The sequence below is a fragment of the Ammodytes marinus genome (genome assembly GCF_949987685.1).
Source record: "Ammodytes marinus genome assembly, chromosome: 13".
Classification (NCBI taxonomy): Eukaryota; Metazoa; Chordata; class Actinopteri; order Uranoscopiformes; family Ammodytidae; genus Ammodytes; species Ammodytes marinus.
In genome coordinates this window covers 11,708,734-11,731,451 of record NC_137217.1, presented here as the reverse complement: position 1 = coordinate 11,731,451, position 22,718 = coordinate 11,708,734, and the positions used below count along the sequence as shown (strand labels likewise).

The 22,718-nt window shown below is 40.1% G+C and overlaps 1 protein-coding gene across 1 annotated transcript; it reads right to left on the bottom strand.

Annotated features, from left to right (window-relative positions):
- Positions 1-137: 137 nt before the first annotated feature.
- Positions 138-5,909, bottom strand: cmc1 (C-x(9)-C motif containing 1). The gene is made up of 4 exons (XM_080039692.1): positions 5,819-5,909; positions 5,336-5,428; positions 896-986; positions 138-611 (listed from the first exon to the last, which is right to left on the bottom strand). The coding sequence occupies exons 1-4, from the start codon at positions 5,835-5,837 to the stop codon at positions 491-493; spliced, it is 324 nt and encodes a 107-aa protein (XP_079895818.1). The 5' UTR covers positions 5,838-5,909; the 3' UTR covers positions 138-490.
- Positions 5,910-22,718: the final 16,809 nt, after the last annotated feature.

Below are 22,718 nucleotides of genomic sequence, written 5' to 3'. Positions count from 1 at the left end.
TTAACAATATCCAAGCTTCTTTGAAATACATATCCTTTACTAATTTTATATTTGATTGAATGAGTTTTTAAAAGGTTTATATGAGGGAAAAATGCTTTTGTAAACATTTCAAGTTGTCTCTAAATTACAACTGACACTTTACTATGCATTACTTTTTATTTACAATGTCAAATTGCATTGCGTAGCACACATGGTTAATAGGTTGGTTAGATGTCATGTCATGTCTTATATACACACTGCATTTTGCAAATATACAGAACAGAAATTAATAGGCATTTCTTGATTACATACAACACTCTTACACATCAAAGTAGTTTCAGTCACACACTCCATACATTTAAATAGAATAAGCAGGCTTGTGCCTTTCAGAGGGCTATACCCTGCAAGATGACCATGTATCCTGGATTTTTGCACGGGTTTCTGGCCATAGCCTCAAAACTGTGAACCTCCACTTTCAAAGTAGACAAGTTGTTTGATGATGCGTTGTTCATTACATGCTGGTTGGAAGTTTTTGTTTCCTGTTCCTTGCTGGGACGCCCGTCTCCTCAAACATCCTTTTCTCCTTGAGGTACACCTGCTTACACTCCTCGTAGAACACAGGGTCTCTGTAGCTGGTGCGAGACAGAGGGAACAGCACTTTATTTTACAGAATTAATAGTAGCCCGGCATGACTTTCACTTATTATACTGATTATACTGTATATATGGTTTAATTTAGACTAGTGAGACTTTGACAGGCAACAGTTGAGTGTGTCAGCAAATGTGGTTGACGGGGTGGCTATTGGTAAGCCCATGTAAAAGATGGTGGTAGAAAAACAAGTCGTACAATAACACATGGGGAGCCACCTTATGTGTGTGAATGCAGAGTGTTGCAGAAGAAACTGCTAAATACTCACTATACTGTCAGGCATTCCTTCAGTGCTGCGTTTTGCTCCCGACACTTAAACACCATGAGGAAACCAGAGTCTTTGCAGCAGTGGTTGAAGGCTATGGGGATGTGGAGGGAGAAGGGGAGCACAAGAGAAAGCTAAATTAGCAACAACGACCAAAACAATGAAGAACAGACTTAACAGGTATACTGTAATAGCCACAAAAAATGAATGCATTAATAGAACTTAGAGCTTCAACTTCATTTACTTCCTAGCTTTCAACGTATAGTATTTGATCTTAAGAGTACAAGCACAGACAGTAGCCACAAGTAAACCAAGGTGGGCCTCATCTCCTCTTGGTTTACCGCCACAAGAAGAAAACCTGGCCAGAGGTCATGCTGCCAAGCCTCTTATTAAACTGAAAGCCCATGTTTCCATTTTTAACACAAGAACTGAAAATGGCTGTCCTGCCCACAGAGTGGTTGTGTCTGTGGGCGCCCAGTTTACACAATGGCATTGTAACAGCCAGCCCACCACCCACAACTATAAACATGTCTGTTGCCCCAGGGATTAAATATAGGTTCTGTTTTGTTCCTTCCATGGTACCCAGTCTCCTGCCATCCTTGTGGCACATGGATACATCGCAGTTATCTAATCTAAGCTGGCTGGGCTTCCTCAACATTCATGTGGAACAAAAATACGTAACCTATAGCCACATAAATGGAAGAAAAGGGAAGGGCGGTGAAGTTAATGCACGTCGTCACCACGTACGCACACACAGCTTCTGAATGGATAAGGCATGGCCGATGAATGATTACTGTATATTGTTACATTTAGACAACACTTAAATACTGGAAACATTTTGCAATTGATTGCCAGTTTGTATCTTGGACAATGTATAAAACGATATATAATTGGAAGTAACACAGTGAGATGAGCGCTAAATATGGTTGTTGTTAATTGAGACCCTTCCAACAGGCAGCATCACTGACATTGTGACCTGGCTTAGTGGTGTATTCCAGACTAAAAGGTCCTCGTTGTAAACAAGGTGTGGAGGACTTTGAGGCTACACCTTGTTAGCGAGCTCTTTCTCAAGGACTTAATTAAAAACACTGCCCTCCCTTGTCCCCTTTCAAACAGCAGTCATAATTACCTTTATCAGTATGGTTATCACACAGGCACTTTCATCAAGATGCAGATGTGAGAAAACCAACTGCAAAACCAATTTAGAGAAGCAGAACAGTGCGACTAATCTAATCAGCGTGGCTGTCCCATGGCACTAATATAGACGCCGCAGAGGGCTGCCGTTCTGATACTAGCTTCTGGACAAGGCCCTTCTGAAGAAAGGTGTGATGCCACCTTCATGTTAAACCATTTGGCTTGCCGATTTTAAAAAGATACAGGAGTATAGTTTTACAGTTAGTAGAAAGCAGTAGCTAGGGGCCTAAACGTTTAGAGGAAAATTGAGCCATAGAGGAAGATAAAGGTGTAAAGCCATAGTACATAATTACGTATAACAGAGAATAAATTACTAAATTATTTTGTCCAAGATTGATGTATTTTTAAATAATGAAGTGAATAAATAGTGAAACATTCACAATATATGTCAGTCATTGGGAAAAGGCTATAAAAGGAGTTATTTTCCTGCATTTATTGGATTTGGGGATCCAAACATAGGAAACAATAGGAAAAATCACGCCAGGTCAATGAGGCTACAAAGATGTACATGTCAGCGGTGCATTAACACCAAAGCAGACAACTGAACAACTGTGGGGTGTAGAGGCATATGTATATACAGAGAAAGATAACACAGGAAAACACACTCAAGAGAGCATGTTGTTTTTTTAAAACACAAACACACAGAATGAAATGATAGAGGGCGGACAGGGAGGTGTGAAAATGAGTGGGACGAGGAGAAGCTAGTAATGTGAGCGGGGTTTCCACTAACCACACAATGCCAAAGCTGTACCATCACCTCCAGCTGCATGTGCAATACCTTCCTGAGAGAGCAGTGCGCTGGCTCAAACAGGCTTTCATCAGATTTGTAGAAACCACATAACCTAGTCATTGTCTGGCTGATCAAGCAGCAGTAGCAGCAGGTATACAAGTTTAGCCAGAAAGGGTTTTTACTGGGAGTTTTTTCTCAGCCGAGCTAAGGGTGTAAGGGCAGGGTGTCATATTGTATCATATTGTATCATATCATATTGTATGAAATGTAAAGCCCACTGAGACAAATGTGTTTGTGATTTTGGGCTATACAAATAAAACTGATTTGATTTGATTTGATTTATGAAAGAGTCAAAAGGTTAAGGGACAGCAACAAACAAGGTAAGATTAATCACAAAAGGTTAGATGGCAAATAAGCCTCCATAACAACAAATGTAATGTTGCAAATTTTGATCTAAAAAAAATTGCAATTAAAACTTTGTAAGTTACCATTGGAAAAATTATGTTAAATGTCTTATTAATCCATCTTTAGTGTTCTCAAAATAAGAATGAGTGAGATTGTGATGGTTGCAAGAGGGTTTTTGTTTTTGCAATCAAAAAAGCACAGATACATGTACATCACAGTCTGGAGTTATATTTTCTGTATGATTGCCTTTATAATAAATATAGTCTTACATACTGTGAAAACCTGAATGGGCTATAATAGGCAGACTTTAAGCAAAGTGTTGTGGACTCCAGCTAGAAGGAGCAGGTAAACTATTTATAAGTGAGCACTTATAAACCTTTTGAAAGAATAAAAGTTGGGTTATCTTACATTGTTTGGATTTAGCATTTCTTTGTTTTAGGGCCTTACCAAAGTTTATATAATTTATCTGGAATTCAAATGCAGATCTAGAAGCCCATCAAAACTGCTGGCTGGTAAGTGTCCTTTTCTGAAGCCTTACTACTGAAAAGTAATTTTTCTTACTCAAAATCTGCAAAATGATCAGACTGTGAGGCCAAATAAATGTTGCCGCCATACCCAATGACACTTTCAATGGCATGCAAAAATAATTGAACCAAATGCACACGTGTGCTAACGATAGTTTGTCTTTGGTAGAACCTAACCTTAAATTAAGTGGTATTTTGTCAAGGTTTATTTTTGACTTTTCCTTGAACTTTTATATTCTAGAAAAAAACAAGGATAACATTTTGAGGTTGGTTGCAGGGATTTGTTTTGCCAGCAGACATAAGGAAAATTCACCTCTAAAAAGGTGGAGTCAGCGATTCTGGAGAATGATTGTTTTCAAAATCACTTTTTGTCAATCTTCTCTCGATCTGCTATTTGTACATACTGTGTGTGCACTGAAAATAAATCCACTGTAATTACAAAGCCTAGGGATCAGTAAAACAGGTATGTTGCTAGCTACGGTGGGCCCACTTTGTTAACATACCTTTGGTTTACAACACGTTTATTCAGCCTAGGCAGTGTATAAACAGCCTTTCAGCGCACATACAGTATGGACAGCGTGAGGAGATATTCACTGATTTTGACAACAAGCATACTCCAGAATAACTGACTCGACCTATAAATCCAAATGTTTTACAGAGGGACTTCAGTATAACCAAGTCCAACCAGTATAGTTTTCATGCATATATTTAGGAAGTGGACTGAGCTAAACGAGGGATAAGGAATATAAGGAAGACAAGGAAAAAGAAGAATAGCGCTGTGTGACCTTTAGCTACAGCAAGAGATGACCTTGTCAGTAGCCTTAGCCTATGACAGTGTTTTGGTTTGTCTACAATTATTTTGCAGTTGCATTCATAACAAAGGCTACACTCAGTTGCAGTTTATTTTATAAAGTATATCCAGCTAAAACTAACACAGTGTAATGCAAGAGTCCTATTATGAATCCTACTTTTGTGAAGTTCATAATGTTGAGTGTTTGTGAAACTTTTTTTAGTTTTGAGTCGGGTGTTTTTTTTTACTTTATGATCTTATTGGAAGCTCTAGGTTGTGTTGTATTGCATGACAATGAGAGATGCTTTTAACATGTCAGTTACCCTCATACAAACCACAAATGTTCTTTAATGGTGGCTGCATTAATTAAGCCAATCAAGTGAGCCAATATGCATAATACCAGGGAACTGGAGCTGGCCCACATACAGTAAATTGAATGCAGTTGTTAATATTATCAATTACACTTGTATGTGCTTTAACTGGCATGACATCTCAAAATGTGTGCTATGAATACGGCTTATTTCATCATAAATGATATAAATTCTCCATACTGAATTACACAATATAGCAGGACAGCTGTGCAAATGTCTGCACAAAACATGTGCCAATTTGTCTATGAATGGGCATTCATTTATCCATTATGAATTCGTGGAGGGACTCCAAATAAATATATATTTGAATCCAGCTACAATAATGGCAAAGGAAATAAATGAGTAGCCTAATCTGCTTTATAGTTTAAGACAAATCAAACACAATACAATACTGGCTGAACAAAGTGCTCCATACAGACGCATGCACACCTTCGACTTTGGTAGCACAGAGCTCCTTGGCTTTCTCTCTCATCATCTTTGGGATCAGCACGTCTGTCTCCACGTGCCTCAGTTGGACCTCCTCTGAAGAAGCAAGGAAAGAACAATGACAGGTTCACAAACATGTAAAGCATAGAACCATCAGTCAGCCTCACTATTAGCCCCTGTTCGTGCCTCGTAAATATCAAAGACGTTTAAAGTTATGTTCAGTGCATAAAAAAATCAACATTTGGATCAGCGAGGCTAAGCTCATAATAAATGAAGGTTTATCACTCGCCTTCACGTAGAGTAGAGATAGCCAATTGAGCTAATAAGCTAACACTACGCCACACGAGTCGTTACAACATTGAGCCTTTCCTGAACACGCGGGGCAGAATAATGTGGTATAAAAAGCGATGTAGCGAGGTTAACGCGGAACCTTAGCTAATGTTGTGTCGTGAGAGACACGTCTTACACGAAAAACAGCAGACATACCTTTGTGAACTGCCTCCATTGTGATGGTGTGTTTCTCAAAACATTACAAAACTGGACCAATGTGACCTAGAGCAGCTTACGTACGCTCCAAATACTTCCGCTGACGTAGAAATGGGGAAAAGAAAACTACAAATCCCAGAGACACACATAGATTCAACCGTAGTCAGAGCCTTTGAGCACATTGTCCGACATCCCTGTCATAATTAGAAACAATATTATATGATCCTTATAATTAGCTTCATCATAATTATAATCCTAATACATTAGATATGTTTTTATTGTAAAGCACAACAAATGTCCTGTGAAGTAGGCTGTACAACATGTTGTAGCCTAAATGATAAATCTGGCAGCTAAACATATTGGCTATTCTCCTTGTAGGACAACGCTGCATGTTACAGGGGTGAGCCAAATGACAGTTTAACACAAAGTAGGCTATTCTACTGCCTTACAAGCTCACATTTTTTGTATTGAATAAAACAACTTTTGATTTTGTAGATATTGTGTATTTTCCTGAAAGAAATGTTCTGAAGCATCATCCAGTAAATGGTTCTTGTTTCCTCCAAGGGTGTTGAAGGGTCTAGCGATAAGCCTAGGCCACCTGGGGCTGAAGTCAGACAGGGTGTGTGTTCATTGGGTAATAGTCCTAATGTAAAGGCAGTTATTAAGGAGTAGGCCTACATTGGAAAATCTACAAGTTCTCTGAAAACTTAAACCTATGGCTTCAATTGCTCAATTGCTATACGTCACATTGTATATTTTTAATTTTGTATTTGACTTTTTCATGTTTGGCACTAACTCTTCAAGTAGCCTATTTATGTATCATGCCTGAATGGAAATATCATCTATTAGGCCTATAAACATTGTTACCAAAACATCTTATTCATAAGCAAAAATATAAATTTTTTAAATTTGTTGGACCAACTGGCATGAGTGGAATTGAGCCAAAAGAACAGCGATAAAACACTCCACTCAAAGTATATCGACATCCAACCACAATGTCAGTGAGCCTGCACCACAGACTGCATGTTGAGCACAGTTAGCCTGACCACAGTCAGTCGTGTGGTGGACTGGCTGTCTAGATCCCATGCAAAGAGGCCCCACCTGTTCAGTCAAAGCGACAGGTACACTATCCCACACACACACACACACACATGCGCGCGCAGAAAGCAAGCATCACACATGTAGCTATACTACAGTAAAAGACAAGCGTATAAACAACCCACCTCCACATCCAAAACCACACATACACACCCAGTGCGCCTTCACAACTAACACTCACCCACACACACACCACCGGCAGAGGGGATGAAGTGAATCTCTTGCCTTTCTGCCTGACGTTCTCACGACTCTCTGACCTTATACTGCCTTTGTGGAGAAGTACATGCTTTTCAACTACAAATCAAAGGCAAGAAAGAAAGAAAAAAAACACTATGATTACTTCAAGTATGCTACAAAAAAATTATCCTTTCAACTAACCGAGACCACAGGCCATCACCTGTATGCACTGCACCTGTTATGTTTTGTGTGGTTTCATTTCTGTTTGTTTTTTTGTTTACCCTTAGACACACACTGACATATGGAAACACACATCCCCAACCAAACACCTCCCAGTCAGCACACTCTGCTGTTTCCATCCCTACTGACACAAGGTGGGCATCTGCATATTTTAATATCATAAGGTCTCTACAAACTGCAGCCCTTGCCAAATTTTCACAGCAGCACCAAGTGGAGCTCACACAAACACTGAGCTACCTATAAGACCATATGTAATTTAATCTTGAACACTTGACAAAAGATGGGTTTTATTTTATATGTGATACTAGCATAATGTCCATCAAAAATACTGTAAATATAGTTTTAACCGTAACAATGTACTACCCACAATATTGACAAGACTCACAGAATTAAGTAGAACAGTTGTGCAATGAGGAACTATAATTGCTATAATAAAGCATCATCTACTCTTTTTAAGGTCACAACAAATGTATTGGGGGAAAAAATTAATACATTATTTTTTTCAAGTAATTTGGAGCAAGTGACATTAGCAAAGTAAGCAATAAGCTTAGCTAAAGTATTGTAATAATTAACCACTTATCATGAAGAGTGTGTATTTAAACTGTTGTATGGGAGAACGAGGTAATGTGAGACACTTTTTACATTTGCTCCCCTCCAAGCGAGCTAAAATGATTTATCAGTTAAATGTACACATTTCCCATTAATTCATGATGTTTCCTAGCAATGGACATTATTAGAATTTATTCAGGACGAAGCGCAGTGAAAATTTGATTGTTTTAAAAAAAGTTGTCTTGTGTCTCACTTTACCCCATATTAGGGGTAAACTGAGACAGACCAGAGAAATCAAGGTGGTAAACTGATCTACTTACTTTTTCCACTCTGAAACTACCATAACACATGTTGTAACAGTTAAAACACTTCACACATCAAATACAACATATAATTCATATGAAGTAATTAACATTCAAATGACAGATAGAACCAGTTAGATTAAAACACAGTCTAGGGGTCAGAACACAGGACCCTTAGAGCCAGCTAGTGTCTGGGGGTCAGAGCAAAGGACAATCAGAACCAGCTAAAACAGCCTGGGACTCAGAACACAGGACCCAGCTGTAGTTTTCCATCTTTTGAGTCTTTGATTAATATTTTTCTGCATTTGTTTTATTGGGATCATTCATTGAATAAAGACATATTACTTAGAGTCTATTGGTGTTAAATGTCACTCTGTCCCCCACATACATACGTGCCAAACCATTCCCACATTTTTGTGAAAAAAACATGCTCACAACATCACCAGGAGGTCCTCTCCTTCATGGCCAAGGGGAAATGAGAGGGGCTTGAAAACAGAAATCTTACATGACCAAAAATGTGTTCCGTTGCCTAGCTACAAGGGGTGTCTCACATTACCCGATGTCTCACATTCCCCCGTTCTCCCCTAATCTTCATAAGTAAAAAAGAAAATAGCAACTAAATCATTAGAGGTTTTTCTATTGTGAAACACAATATCGTGTGTATACAGTCTAACGTCTAGTATGTCTACTCATTCACCTGCTGTCTTTATTCAAGACAACCATTTACTGAAGCAGTTGCTTATAATTTTTGTTTTGTTTTGAAATGGAGTCGATACTGGAGGTTTGGCCTTTAAAGACAGAAAATGTGACGCCTAGGGGATTATTTGTTGATTCCCTCTACAGGGATTCTATTAGACACCCACACATGACTTCTATTTTGTGTCATATAGAGTAGAATACAACCTAAATGTGCCATTTAAATCAACATCCTAGAATAGTTTTCAAAGTACTGCCACAAGATGTAGAAGGAATCAGGTCCACTCTATGTCTGAGGAAGGGAGCAAGTCAAGCCCAGTTGGCTCCATAGTGGAAACTGCTCACCACCCCAAGTGGCATGCTGGCTGATATGGCATGGACACTGATCCAATATTACCCCAGCAGCAGGGGCCCCATGAACCTGGCAGAAGGAGGTTAGCAAAGTTAAACCCTCTTACTACATGCCTCACTGCTCATGAGGGCCAACCACCAGCTCCTCCAACTGTCCACTGACGACCACAAAACGAGGCCCCTGTCAGAGAATGTTAAAGGGTCAGTGACACTGACACCACTTGTGAGGCTCCAGAAAACCAATTATTGGCAATAATGTATGTATGCTCTTAACATAGAATAATGTAGAATCCACTTGAAGGTAGAGTCAGCAATTCTGGAGCACGCTTGTTGTGACTTAAGTGAATATCTCCTCATGATCCACTACCCGTTCACACTGTGTGTGTGCACCTATAGCTCTGTAAACGGGCATGTTAGCCACGGTCGGCCCCTTTTGTTTACATACCACCATACTGTAATTTTAAGTTGCCTTTTAAATATCTGGCAGGGGACAACAGATGAAAACTAGCCTCTTAGGCTAACTCTGGCTCACTTACATTTTGAATGTTGATTGGTGTACAATGTCCCTGAACTAAACCAATAAATAAATAAATACCATTTGTTTACATACCAGTTGCAGAGCCCACACTACACTTTTGTACAGTATAGGGACAGGTAGTGGATCGTGTGGAGTTGAGGACGAAAAGTGATTTTTGACAACAAGCTTTATACAGAATCGCTGCCTGCACCTTTAAAGCACTGCTCAAAGTAGAGGAAATGTGTTGTAGTAAGGAATAACAAAGCCTTTTATTTGCAACAAATACTCGGCCAGACTTTATACTGTACCACTGAGGATAGTACAATTATTCAACAACTTAAACTGATCCGTTAAGTGATTTTGATTTGCGTATAATTCCAAAGCCAGGCTGTGTTTTACACCGAACGCTCCTGCTTGCTTTCACACAGCCACAGTGAGAAGGAGGAGGAGTGTTCTTGATTCCCTCCCCTGCTTTGCTATAGTTCTCCGTCCCCACTCCTCTGTGTCCGAGACTTCCAAGACGTGGTACGTCCGGCAGATGGGGTGTGGAGATGAGATTTCAGAGAGTATTTAAGCCCGGGCCACGGGGATCCTCTTCAGGGTCGATGGAGATCACATAATCCAACGGCTCGGGTGAAGGGATTACAAACCTACAGGCAGACCTCTGCTGTTGGGTCCTGCTGTGGGCCACCTTCCGCAGGTCACCCCTGTGAAAATGTTGGCGGCGGTGACTAATGTCAATGTCAACTATGTGTTATTATTATTATCTTGATATTAGAATGAGTAACAGTTTAGCGGCTTGATCTTTTCTTTGTGTGGGCTTTTGATTATGCTTGAGTTTGACACAAGATTGTCTTTATAGTTGTAGTAGAGCTGTGATGGAGTTTGCTATAAATGATGATAAATGATGGTGAAGGCAATCCTGTGCTATATTGGCTACCAACAATCCTTACCTTAACATCAAATCTTCTGTTTTCCGATTTTGCCCATGTAGCTTAGCCCTGATATGTGCTACAAATGAAAAATATATATAGCTGTCCATCCGCGCTGAATAAAAACCTGGTGTTAATACACAGCCTAGTAAGCTTGTATGTAAACAATAGGTAGGCTACTTAAACAAAGGGGGCCCACCGTAGCTAGCAACGTGCCCGTTTATAGAGCCTAGGATGTGTATTAACATTGGATTTTATTTGTGCACACACACTAAGGATAGGTAGGGCCTAGACATTCACTGATTTTGACAAAAAGTGATTTTCATTCTCCAGAATCCCTAAATCCACCTTTAATGGCACTGGTGTGTACCATTTTAAATCACATATAGGTAAAAAGTGTATAGCACAAATGTAACAATATGACGGTAAACACAAATATTTATGGGCGGACCACCCGCCTTCCTAAAGCTATAGCCCAATATTCAAATGGGCCTTGAAAGCCTCTCCTGCTTAACCTGGCTCTGTTCATGTTGGCACCACCCGAGCCATGTCAGGATGCATTTCCTCTCAAGCAAGTGAAGGGGTCTGCCACTGTGCCACAATCTGCACCCGCTTCTCAGGCAGGCTAAACCCTTTGACACCACCGTTTTTAATTAAAATTACATTAGGAGTAATCAGCCGGAGAGAGTTGGTGGATGGAGGTCAGAGGGATCGAGGGAGGGGCGGGTGGGTGAGATGAGATATGGTTTGCATCGGTGATAAGAGGGAGAGAGTTTGATACCAGGGTTCTCTGCTGCCATGTCAATGAAGATGCTGGCTATTGCTCAGTTAGCTTGTGGTGGTTTTTGTACTGTTGGGAATTGTCTTGGGCTCAATGCAGTTAAAAAAAAGAACATTACAGTAGCCTAATTAAAGGTGGAGTCAGCAATTCTTTAGAACGGTTGTTGACAAAATCACTTTATGTCAAAATCAGTGAATATCTCATCACAATATGCTACCAGTCCGTACAGCGGGGAAAAAAATCCAGTGTTAATACACAATCTCCATAAACGACAGATTGCTAGCTACGGGATCCCCTTTGTTAACATACCATTTGTTTACATACCAGTTTACAGTGCCTACAAATGTGACCAAACACTGGCCATTTCACAATTACTGTCGTATGTATAGACTACACAGTAAATGTGAGATACAAGGGAGATATCTTTCTCCAGTTACTGCATTATCCACCTATCCCGATTCAGAAAATACCTTTGTAAAATGAAGTCAGCAAAAGATTTTCCCTTTTCTTTTTTCATAGGAGACACATCTGGCTTCCTCAGTTGCATCTGTAAAAAAAAGGGAAAGACAAAATGCTAATATGACTTCCAATTCTACCTGGATACAGAAGAGGGCTGAATACAGAAAGATACAAAGACCCCATTGGTTCTCACTCGAGGGACCCTCGCCAAGATAATTATTAGCTACACAAAAAAAAAAAAAAAAAGTGGAAGAAACCCACCGAAAGAATGGAGGGACAGGAGAAGAAAATTACTTTTCCCCTCTGCCTTCGCTTTATGCCCCCTCTAAAGAGAGATGAGACGGCAGTGGATGGAGGAGGCCTTCTTCAGGAGGCATCCCGGGGCTCCTGCACCCAACAGAACAGGAACGAGGCGGACTGTTCAGCCCTTCTTGTCTTTTCTCCCATTCATTAAGACATCGAACCTTTGACCACACTATACAATGACCAGAGTTTTCCCTCATTACACGGCCCATCTTGACGAAAGGATGAAGAGGACAGAGAGGAGGACAACAAGGAGAGCAGAAATGAAGACCAAGCCATTTGAAAAGGAGTTTGGTACAGAATCCACTAGCGCTAAACAACACCAAAGAGAACATCTTGTCTTTTGATCAAGTTTTTTTCTACAATTTCTCTCTCCTTCTCTCTCCCCTCTTCTGTGTCTTTTTTCGAACATACGATCACTTCGCTGAGTGTCTGAATGCAGTTAATTATCTAAAAAGGAAAAAGTTTGTACCTGTTGAAAAGCTACCTTAGGTTGCTTAGCTTGTTAATGCCAACAAAAAGCAGCCATAGCTAGATGGTCGGAGGACACCACATGCTGCGGGAGCCTTTCAGACATGTCCCTAATAAGAATGCAGTGGTGAGAGCTCCTCTGAATGCATGCAGGGGGAGAGCAAGATGGGCAGGGAGGAGAAAAGAAAAGCAAAGGAGGAAAAAAACATCTTTTTACCTCTCCATCTATAATTACTCCAAATGAAGAATAGGCTGAGGAAATGGCTGCAGAGATTTTCCATTATGACAGAAAAAAAACATCAAGTAGAGAAGGCGAAGCACAGGATCAATACTTTTCTAATGGATAGAAGTTTGTATAGCGTCTGTGTGTGTGTGTGTGTGTGTGTGTGTGTGTGTGTGTGTGTGTGTGTGTGTGTGTGTGTGTGTGTGTGTGTGTGTGTGTGTGTGTGTGTGTGTGTGTGTGTGTGTGTGTGGCTGTGTGTGTGTGTGTGTGAGAGTGTTTGTGTGTGTGTGTGTGCGTGTGTGTGTGCGTGCTTATGTAAAATCTCATTTGTGACTTTTAAGTTTACCAAAGCACTGTACAGCCGCCATTATGTCTTCACTCTATCAGTTCTTCAGTCAGTATGCTTCAGTGTAGCCATGCTCCAGATAGAGCTGTCTGAATCTTTGTCTTTTGCATGCAATGCTCAGAGATCTTCCTCAGTTGTTTATTATTATATTACAATATACTCGCACATTTTTCTTTCTTCTTCTTCACTTCTTAAAATTAAATTAATCACTGAAGCACTGAAGTCCTCTGTCCTCTCTGTCAGCTTTAGAGAAAGATGTTGCTCTCTGTTGAGCTGACAGCTATCTGTGTGTGTGTGTGTGTGTGTGTGTGCGTGCGTGCGTGCGTGCGTGCGTGCGTGCGTGCGTGTGTGTGTATAACCCGCTGACCTGGGATGAGGCGTCATCTCGTGCTGTAAATGGCCCGTCAAGTGTTCTCACACGTTCACAGGGAGTGTGTAGTGAAGCTTTAGGAGAGGTAAAGCCTGGCCGACAGTCATCATCTTGTCATCAGGACCTTCACACCTTAAAATACTACACACACAACACTCAGACACACACACACACACACACAAACACACACACACACACACACAATGTGCAAGGTGTTGCACAATCCGGAAACATGTTAAATTTCCGTGTGCACATGTTCACACCAGTGAGCACAAGGTTTGGGTTCCGGTGAAGGATCCCCTTCAAGCAACTTTCTAATTGAAACTTTGATCTATTCTCTTCCCTTTTTCCATTAATAAATGTCAATGTAAGAAACATTGGCAACTGTAAAAGCACTTATGTATATAGTTGTGTTACTTGTAATTGTTAAAGCTGAACCTAAATTACAGTATTCATCCCCATATCTTAAAGGACACAAGTACTGTACCTCCTATAGTAGCTTGGTTTCTATGCTACAAGTAGAAGAGATGACTGTTTTCAGAGTTTTTATTTTTCGATGATCCCCTCTGAGCAGGTGAGTAGCACTGAGGGTTTGTGAGCAATTGACAGTGCTTTTATAGGATCAGAGGGTGTGTGTATGTCGATGATAAATTCCACTGAAATTGGGGAAAAGTAGGCTACACCTCGCAAAGGATGATGCAAATTAGGGCCCCTATCTAAAAGCAGCATGTTTATTCAATGTACACCCGTTGCTTCAACTCGCTGTGAATCTGAGTGAGTGTGTGTGTGTGTGTGTGAGAGAGAGAGAGAGAGAGAGAGAGAGAGAGAGAGAGAGACAGACTCGACAAGAGTGGGGGTACGGAAGAACACAGGCCTCACGCAGGGGATGGGTGCTAAAATATACAGTGCGAAAAACTCAGTGAGAATGTGACAGCTGAGCAATAGGGAAGAATGGGGCTGGTATGGAGGAGTTGTGTTTTCTAGACAATAACAATTTATTTTTTACTATCAGGCGTGTATTTTCAACTGGATACAAATGTAAGGTCTGAAATAAAGAAAATGTGTTTTTTTAATTAGTTTTCAGGTGGTTTTCATTTTGCTCTGATAAAAATGTAGAAGGCATGCTATTCATCTTGGAAATCCTTTGCATTTTTGTACAGACCTAATGTATAATCATAGGGAGGCCACAGTGCAGTATGAAAATAAAAAGTTTCATATACAGTACACCATGTAAATGTCACTAACGTTGCCCACCTATCAGAAGTTCTCCCTACTTAAAATCGTCTCCTACATAACTTAAGTCTACACATACACACATACACACACACACACACACGCACGCACGCACACACACACACACACACACACACACACACACACACACACACAGCACAGGGCACAAGGAAGCAGTCTCTCAATTATCAACCTCTCGCTACTCCTCTCAACACCTCATGTTTCTCTGTTAATGACCAGATTAAAGCTCTGATTAAGATGCACTTAACCCATAAACATCAGTCCCCAATCACATACCACCGAAAAGCCAATTACATGTAAAGCAAGCCGGGACTCAAGCGGGGACTGACAAAGGCCAGACGATATCAGAGGTTTTGTAAGTGAGGGGTTGCAAGGTCATGTGTGTCACTCACGCTTCTGCCGAGTAAAGATTTGGTTTAGAACATAAGAGTGGAATTGTTGAATTCTGGGGTTTTATTACTTTAGTTCAGTTGAGAGGAACAATAATTCCTCGTTCTTATAATTTCCCCAAACAATATTTTGGTTTAAATGATTGGAAAATGTTACAGAAGTGTTAATGTATATATGTACTATATGTCACTTTCACTAACAATGTACACTGATTTATTATACAAGTTTGTGTGGATTATTTGTTGTTATTTAATTGGATGATCACTTTAAATGTCAAATTTGGCTTTTTCTCTTGGCTTTAAGCAAATAAACAGGGTAAAGATGAAACATTAATTTGCTAAAACTATCCGGACAAAATGCTGTCTGTTTACCTGATTTGTCTTTATCTTTTTGTAGCGATAAACAAGGGATTCTAAATCGGGGACTGTTGCCTTTTCTAGCGGTTAGCGATTCAGGGGGGCATTTCTATTTCCAAACAATCTAAACAAAGCAGATTAATTAACTCTCAGGCTTATACCTCTGAACCATAAAGAGCTTACAAATTACCTCTGGGAAAGTGATTACAACCATGGAAAACAATAAATCAATCAATGAATCTAATGAAGCCTGCCAGCCGTCCCTGGCATTTCGTTCTTGCTCCCAGTCATCTGTAGAATAACAATGGGGAAAGAAGAGGATCATAGTTAAATTGTTAATCATAATGTGATACCACAGTCAGCAGATTCCCCATATGAGGAAAAAAAAACGTGCTCGGGGTCCTGCCTATCGGCTCGAAGAGAGGACATAATGCAGAGAATATTCTTTCCACTACACTGGAGAGAGGAAACTCTTCTAAACAATGAAGATAATGTAGCATAATGTGCTTTTACTTTTCCTCTGTTATTATACTGATTTCTTTTTTTGTTTACTGCTTGGTCAATGTAAACTGTATTCACCACTCTATCTACCTGGAACCGAGTGTGATAAGGGAATTGGTACAATCGATATAATTTACTCTATTTAAAATCCAATATGTCCGGAGCACAATTATCCCCTTTAATTAAATGTTATCATTATTATGACAAATATATGACACTTGTAATCTTCTCAGAACGTCCAAAACAGTGTGTCCTCAGAGAAGGTTTCAATCTTTCATATGCAATAAAACCTATTAAAATGTACTTTAATGATTAAAAATAGCTTTTTTCATCAAAAGCAACACTAAATAATCTCTCAAATCAATAAAAACTGTTTTTCTATAACACATTCATGTTTTATAAGGATTCTAAGTGGTGGGACCACTTTACTGTAAGTCAACACCGTCAGACATTTCATTATGTAAAATGTATTAAAATCAGGCGAAATATGGGACAGCTGTCACTTTGAAGGACCTCTTGTCAAATTCTACCTCTGCAGAGTACATTAGAGTCAGACAGGCTCTGATAAGTGTTGTAGCTTTAGAATATTTTACATTACGAATCTTGAAAGTCCTGTGTCACAACCATGATATGTCAACACCGACTTACAATTTCTTAAGAAGTTAGTTGACATTTTTTGATCATTTTATTTTCCTGAAGTAGTTCATACTAGCACCTAACATCAACTGAAAAACCAAATGGCTACTAGATAAATTCCGTTTGTTATGTTTAAGAAACTTTAAATATGTCAACACCGTCAGACAGGAAATCTGACGTAGTTGACATCTGACGGTGGTGATAGGCCAATGACGGTAAAAAAAAAAAGCTGGGAGGTTGTGTCAAAGCTTAGCTCAGTAGCTTATTATATGTTGGATACATACATGTCATTTAATTTGCCAAAACTTTTTTCAACACCCTGTTTTGTCCCACTTCTCAAGAATCACTGACATACTATTTATGAAGGTAGTGATGGATGGATGAAAGAGGGTATACTGTGTTGACCTACCATATGCAACATTTTCTGAAAAAGACAAGTTGATTCTCACTTGGAGCGTGTGGGGATTGCTCCGAGTGATTACTGTGTTAGGCTAGTGATGGCTTGCTCAGCAGCACTTCGGCAGGGAGGATATTTGCTACTCTCTCTCTGAGTCATCTAGTTGAAAGTTGGTATTTTATTTTACCAACTTTGCAGCACCAAAGGGAATTCCCACTCTTCATCTTTTTTTGTATACATTTCTTAACCGCAGCACATTCAATTGAATTTAATTTAATTCAATTACCCTTTTTTCAACTCGTGAGATACTGAGGTTGCCTTCAAAGGGTGATGTTCATATCGCTTGTCACTTGCTGTATGGCCTTAAAGATAGTGTTTCTGTGGATCGACTTGGTTATGTCAATGCAGTTAACTCATTCCTGTGACCTGAGATCCAATTGTGACTTTTTTTTCCGGGGATCTGCTGACACTGGCAGATTGGTGGGCAGGAGATTTTAACAGTTCAGATTGGGTGATAACGAGGACCTGCTTTAAACAGGCCCTCATTGGCCCGTGACTTCTGGAACTCTCCTTCAGATCACTGATTTTTTGGGAGTCATGTGCCCTTGGCTGAGAAAAGCTCCTAGGAAGATGAATGGCTTTGTGTGAAGTTGTGATCAGGGTGAATTGGCAGGACATGCTCAGACACTTGGTCATCATTAACATTGGATTGTATAGTCTCTTTGTAGCAGAGACGGACAGTAGCAAATAGGAAAAAATAAGCGGTTTGCACTTTGGGTTTGAACAACATTGTGAGACCACATAATCGTTTGAACCTGTTGTTTGCCTTACTTGAATGCCATCGTAAGGGATTTTACAGTATCACTGGGGAGTTGTTACAAGTGTTTCTCCACCAGTGACTCACAATGTTGGTGATACCCCAGAGCACCAATGTGGTTCCTGTGTTATATCAAGTGTGAGAATACAAAACTTAAAGAATGTGAAGAAAACTGCTCAGAAAAACCTAAATATTTTCTTGTAACCAACAAGATGTGGAACCACTGCATTAGCATAATGCTGCTCTCTTGGCCACATTTCTTCTCAAAGAAGACATCCCTAATCTCAATAGGACTAATTGGTTATTAGAGGTTAGGTAAACACGACGTCCTCCGCCTTCTGTATTTGCAAAGAGATATTCAGGGGGATAGCCTTCCAGTATAAAGTCATGCAAACAGGATCTCATTAGCAAATGCAAATGAGCAGACACCAAATCTTCACAGAGAGGCAGAAGCGGATCTCCATGGGATAGCTGGAACATGACAGCTCACCAACCGCCCCCACGCTGAGCACCAAATGTGATGGTCCACTCCTGCTGCTACTCTTAACAGGATGTAGGACCAAACCATAAATGTAAGCGAGGGGGGGGGGGGGGGGGGTCACAAGAGGACTTCACCTTCTGCTGTAAAACCTCTCATTGGTAAGTTTGTTGTTTAAGGATGCCAGTCGTATTCGTTATATCGGTTATTTGTCAAGGTGTTCTGTTAACATGTACATTGCTTTTTTAAATTGTTGTGTAGAAATGCCACATCCACCATTGCACTCACACCACGTGTTTCCGAATCTTCTACTGTTCACATACTTATAAAGTGTATTTTTATGCCCAACTTTTCGAGTGTATGTGAATGAAATTTTAGTTCTGATCTGACATCAAAAACAACGCACAAATAAAATGTGTTCTTTATGGACTGGTAACTGATTTTTTTTTTTAAATCCGTAAAAACAAGCTGTATACATTTTAATCGGAAATATTGAATTTGCATTTGAAATATCAAAATACCAAAATGTGTATGATAAAAGATAATACAATTAAATATTCTACATACAGCCTTATATGAAACCCTGCACATTGAATTAAATGGATCACACACATCCCAAATTGTACTGGCATGGTTCTGAAGTAGAGGGGGGACTCTCATGCACTTACTGTGGTACTGTCCACTTGTTAAACCATTTTAGTCTGACAAGACCTGTCACCTGTCATCTTCTCTTGAAATAGTTCGCTTTTGGCAGATAAAAATTGTCTATTTTTATCCGGGAAATTGATTATTCTATTCAGAGCCGGCCCAAGCCTTCAGGGGGCCCTAAGCGAAATATGATTAGGGGCCCCCTCTCCAATGTTAGCGCTGCAGAAACTATAGATCTTTGTTAAATATCATTCACACACCCAGTGTTTTCCGCTAGTGCCTCCACTGTGCAGCTGTGTGAAAATATTAGACAGCCGAGATTCAGACCCTCCTAGGGGGGTCCGGGGGTATGCCCCCCGGGAGATTTTTTTAACCTTTTTAAAGTGAAATGCATGAATCTGGTGCACTTTGAGAGAAAAATTAAGAGGCTAAATCTGAGAAATTTTGTGTGAACAAATAATTTGGGGACACTGGGTCAGATGAATTAGAAGCTATTGAAGGACATATGGATTTTCCATAAAAATATTAATATAAAATAAAATATTATGGAGGTTCCTCTGGGTTGGGCTTGGAGCTCTTTTTCTTTTACGGGACATATTTCTCTGTAATATAATGAATGCATTTAAATTCAGTGAGAGGAACGAAGCAGAAGAACTCTGTTGTCCAGCTACTGTATCTTTTTTTCCACAGACGAGGCTGAAATAGGCTATAGACCAGTGGCTTTCAAACTGTGGGGCAGGGGGCGCGGGGTTATGGCAGGGGGGGCGCGGATGAATATGTGAAAAAACTAAAACTTTTTTTTTAGTTTGTGTTATTTATATTAAGATCACGGCATAGCTGGAAAATAGTTATTCTGCTTCGTTCCTCTCACTGCATCTAAATGCATTCATTATATTACAGAGAAATAAGTCTTGTTAAAGAAAAAGAGCACCAAGCCCAACCCAGAGGACCCTGCATACATTTTTTTATTTTTATTTAATATTTTTATGGAAAATCCATGTGTCTTTCTTCAATAGCTTCCAATTCATCAGACCCAGTGTCTCCAAATTATTTGTTCACACAAAATTCCTCATATTTAGCCTCTTAATTTTCCTCTCAAAGTGCACCAGCTTCATGCATTTCACTTTAAAAAGGTGAAGAAAAATCTCACGGGGGGCATACCCCCGGACCCCCCTAGGAGGGTCTGGTTCTCCACTAGCTACTATTTTCCTCCATCAGGACATTGGAGGCTCTAGCGAAAAATCACTGGGTGTGTAAATTACATTTAATTAGTTAATAATTTGGGCAAGTCTGTCTGCCTATCTTTCTCACTCCGCTGCACACTCAGTCACTACTATCCATGCTTAAAGGAAGCAGCTTAAAACACTGGATTAAGATGCTAAAATGTATTAAAAAATGTGTTTAAAAACGCACAAAAATGTTTAGAATGTTTCAAAAATATGTTTCAATTTTTAAAATAATTAAAAGATCTTTCAAAACACACAGGGCCAGCTGAAATTTGTTCTCTGAGGGGGGGCTCACTCTCTCACACTTTGAAAACCCCTGCTATAGACTATACACAGTGCACGGGCAACTGAGGGCAGCCCCATTTCCAATTGTTTTTAAATAAACTCAATACACACTGTGCATGGATGTGAACGTGACATGATCAGATCATTTCGGATTACCTCCCTGATGAACTGATTACATTTTTAGGCTATTAATTATCTAGACCAAAACATTTTATTGTTATTTTTTGTATGTTAACTCACATTTGCATAATATGATGTTAATATCAAACACACAAACTAAAAAAATAAATATATATTTTTTTTTTGAGGGGGCCCCCCTGGCGGTCGGGGGCCCTAAGCGACCGCTTAGTTCGCTTATGCCTCGGGCCGGCTCTGATTCTATTACATAAACTGGAAAGAACACAAACCAAACTGTTTCTTACTGTACTGGCACAACAACCTTATGGACTTGTTATCTACGGAACAGGCTGCTCTAACTCTTCAAGAGTGCCATAAGCCTGAAGGCACCCAATGTCCCTAGACCTGTATTTGTTCATGTCTTGAGAAAGCCTGTAACAGCTATGTAACTTTTGAGCTACTGTATAATCATCTGCGACAGATTATTTGAAATTTTCTGCAACACTCCCCAGCTGATCAGCTAGGAATGCAGAAAGATGAGATCACCCCCAGTTAATGGTTACTAACAGATCATTCATTAGGTGTGTACTGTATATCTGTAAATTGAGAGGGCATTTCCCAGGAAGTGAGGAAGGCAATCTCTAAGAGCTCTGGTGTGAGAGCGTGTCTGTCGTTACATCACAAGTAGCTGCAGTGGGCAGGGTTCCTGGCATGGCTTCAGCCCAACAGACCTTCTGCTGCCTGCAGGGCGGCACTGGCCCATAGGGCAGAGTGGCCATGGCCAGGTCACCAGCTTTTTCCTCTTGCGCTGTGGGAGGGGGGGCCTGCAGGATGGCAAGGAGTCAGAAACAGCCCTTTAGACGTGTCAAAAAGCAGGCACAGCTAGGGGAAGCTGCTCATCCAGCGTGACAGAGGGAGGAGTGAGACCATTATACAGAACAGGCTGCCCAATAATAACATGATAGTAGTGCTGCTTTTCAGGGTCTAAGTGAGTGAGTGAGTGAGTGAGTGAGTGAGTGAGTGAGTGAGTGAGTGAGTGAGTGAGTGAGTGAGTGTGTGTGTGTGTGTGTGTGTGTGTGTGTGTGTGTGTGTGTGTGTGTGTGTGTGTGTGTGTGTGTGTGTGTGTGTGTGTGTGCGTGTGTGTGTGTGTGAGCCTGCCTGTTTGCTAATGCCATTTGTGTATGATATATTATTGAATTATTGAAAAAATGCTTGACAAAGGATATCTCTCCCTTGACTGAAAAGTCCATTCTTAGTGTATGTGCACTGGAGGCTTTAAGTTTCACCATCACACCAATGTCACACCAAACCAACCCTGTCTAAACTTTCCCCCCTTCATCAGATGAATGCAAAAATTCTGCACATAACAACATTCTGCAGTTCTACCATGCTGAATGTGTCAAACATCGCACGAGCCCCTGCACTGCTGGGAGATTTTTTTTTTTAAATGTTCTCGAGACTCCACACATTCTCACCTCTGACTCATCGGTTTATCCTGCAAAACCACGTGTCAGATGAGTAGTTTGCTAAATAAAGAAAGAGAAAGCTAGAACGGTAGATACATTGGAATGTGCTTGGATTTCAATTCGGTATACAATTATTCTTAAGGGTGAGCATTTTACACTCCTATATAATACATTTTCATACCTGGAATATAAACATATTGATCAATGAATAATAGTACACCAGTCTGTCTTATAGTCAGAGGAAAAGCCTTCCAGTTCAAAGTATATTAAGGACCACTGAAATTGCATGTGCACAGCAAGATCTGTAAGGGCCTTATTCATGATTTCCTAGACAATCAAACAGTCCAATCAGTATATCAGTGCAATCAGCAGAGGTCTGTGCATAAGCTTTAGACTGTTTGCTGTTCAAATAGTTTACCCCAAACAGTTGATTTGTCTTGTTTGATGTGCCCTCTCCAGTGTTTATTTCAGAGGTGGCGACCCACTCCATTAATCCTCTTACTGTCTTTTATCA

Coding starts and splice junctions, on each gene's coding strand:
- cmc1 (XM_080039692.1), bottom strand. Junction 987..5,335: donor CTGTGCTACCAAAGTCGAAG/GTGTGCATGCGT, acceptor ACATCCCCATAG/CCTTCAACCACTGCTGCAAA. Junction 612..895: donor AAGGAATGCCTGACAGTATA/GTGAGTATTTAG, acceptor GTCTCGCACCAG/CTACAGAGACCCTGTGTTCT.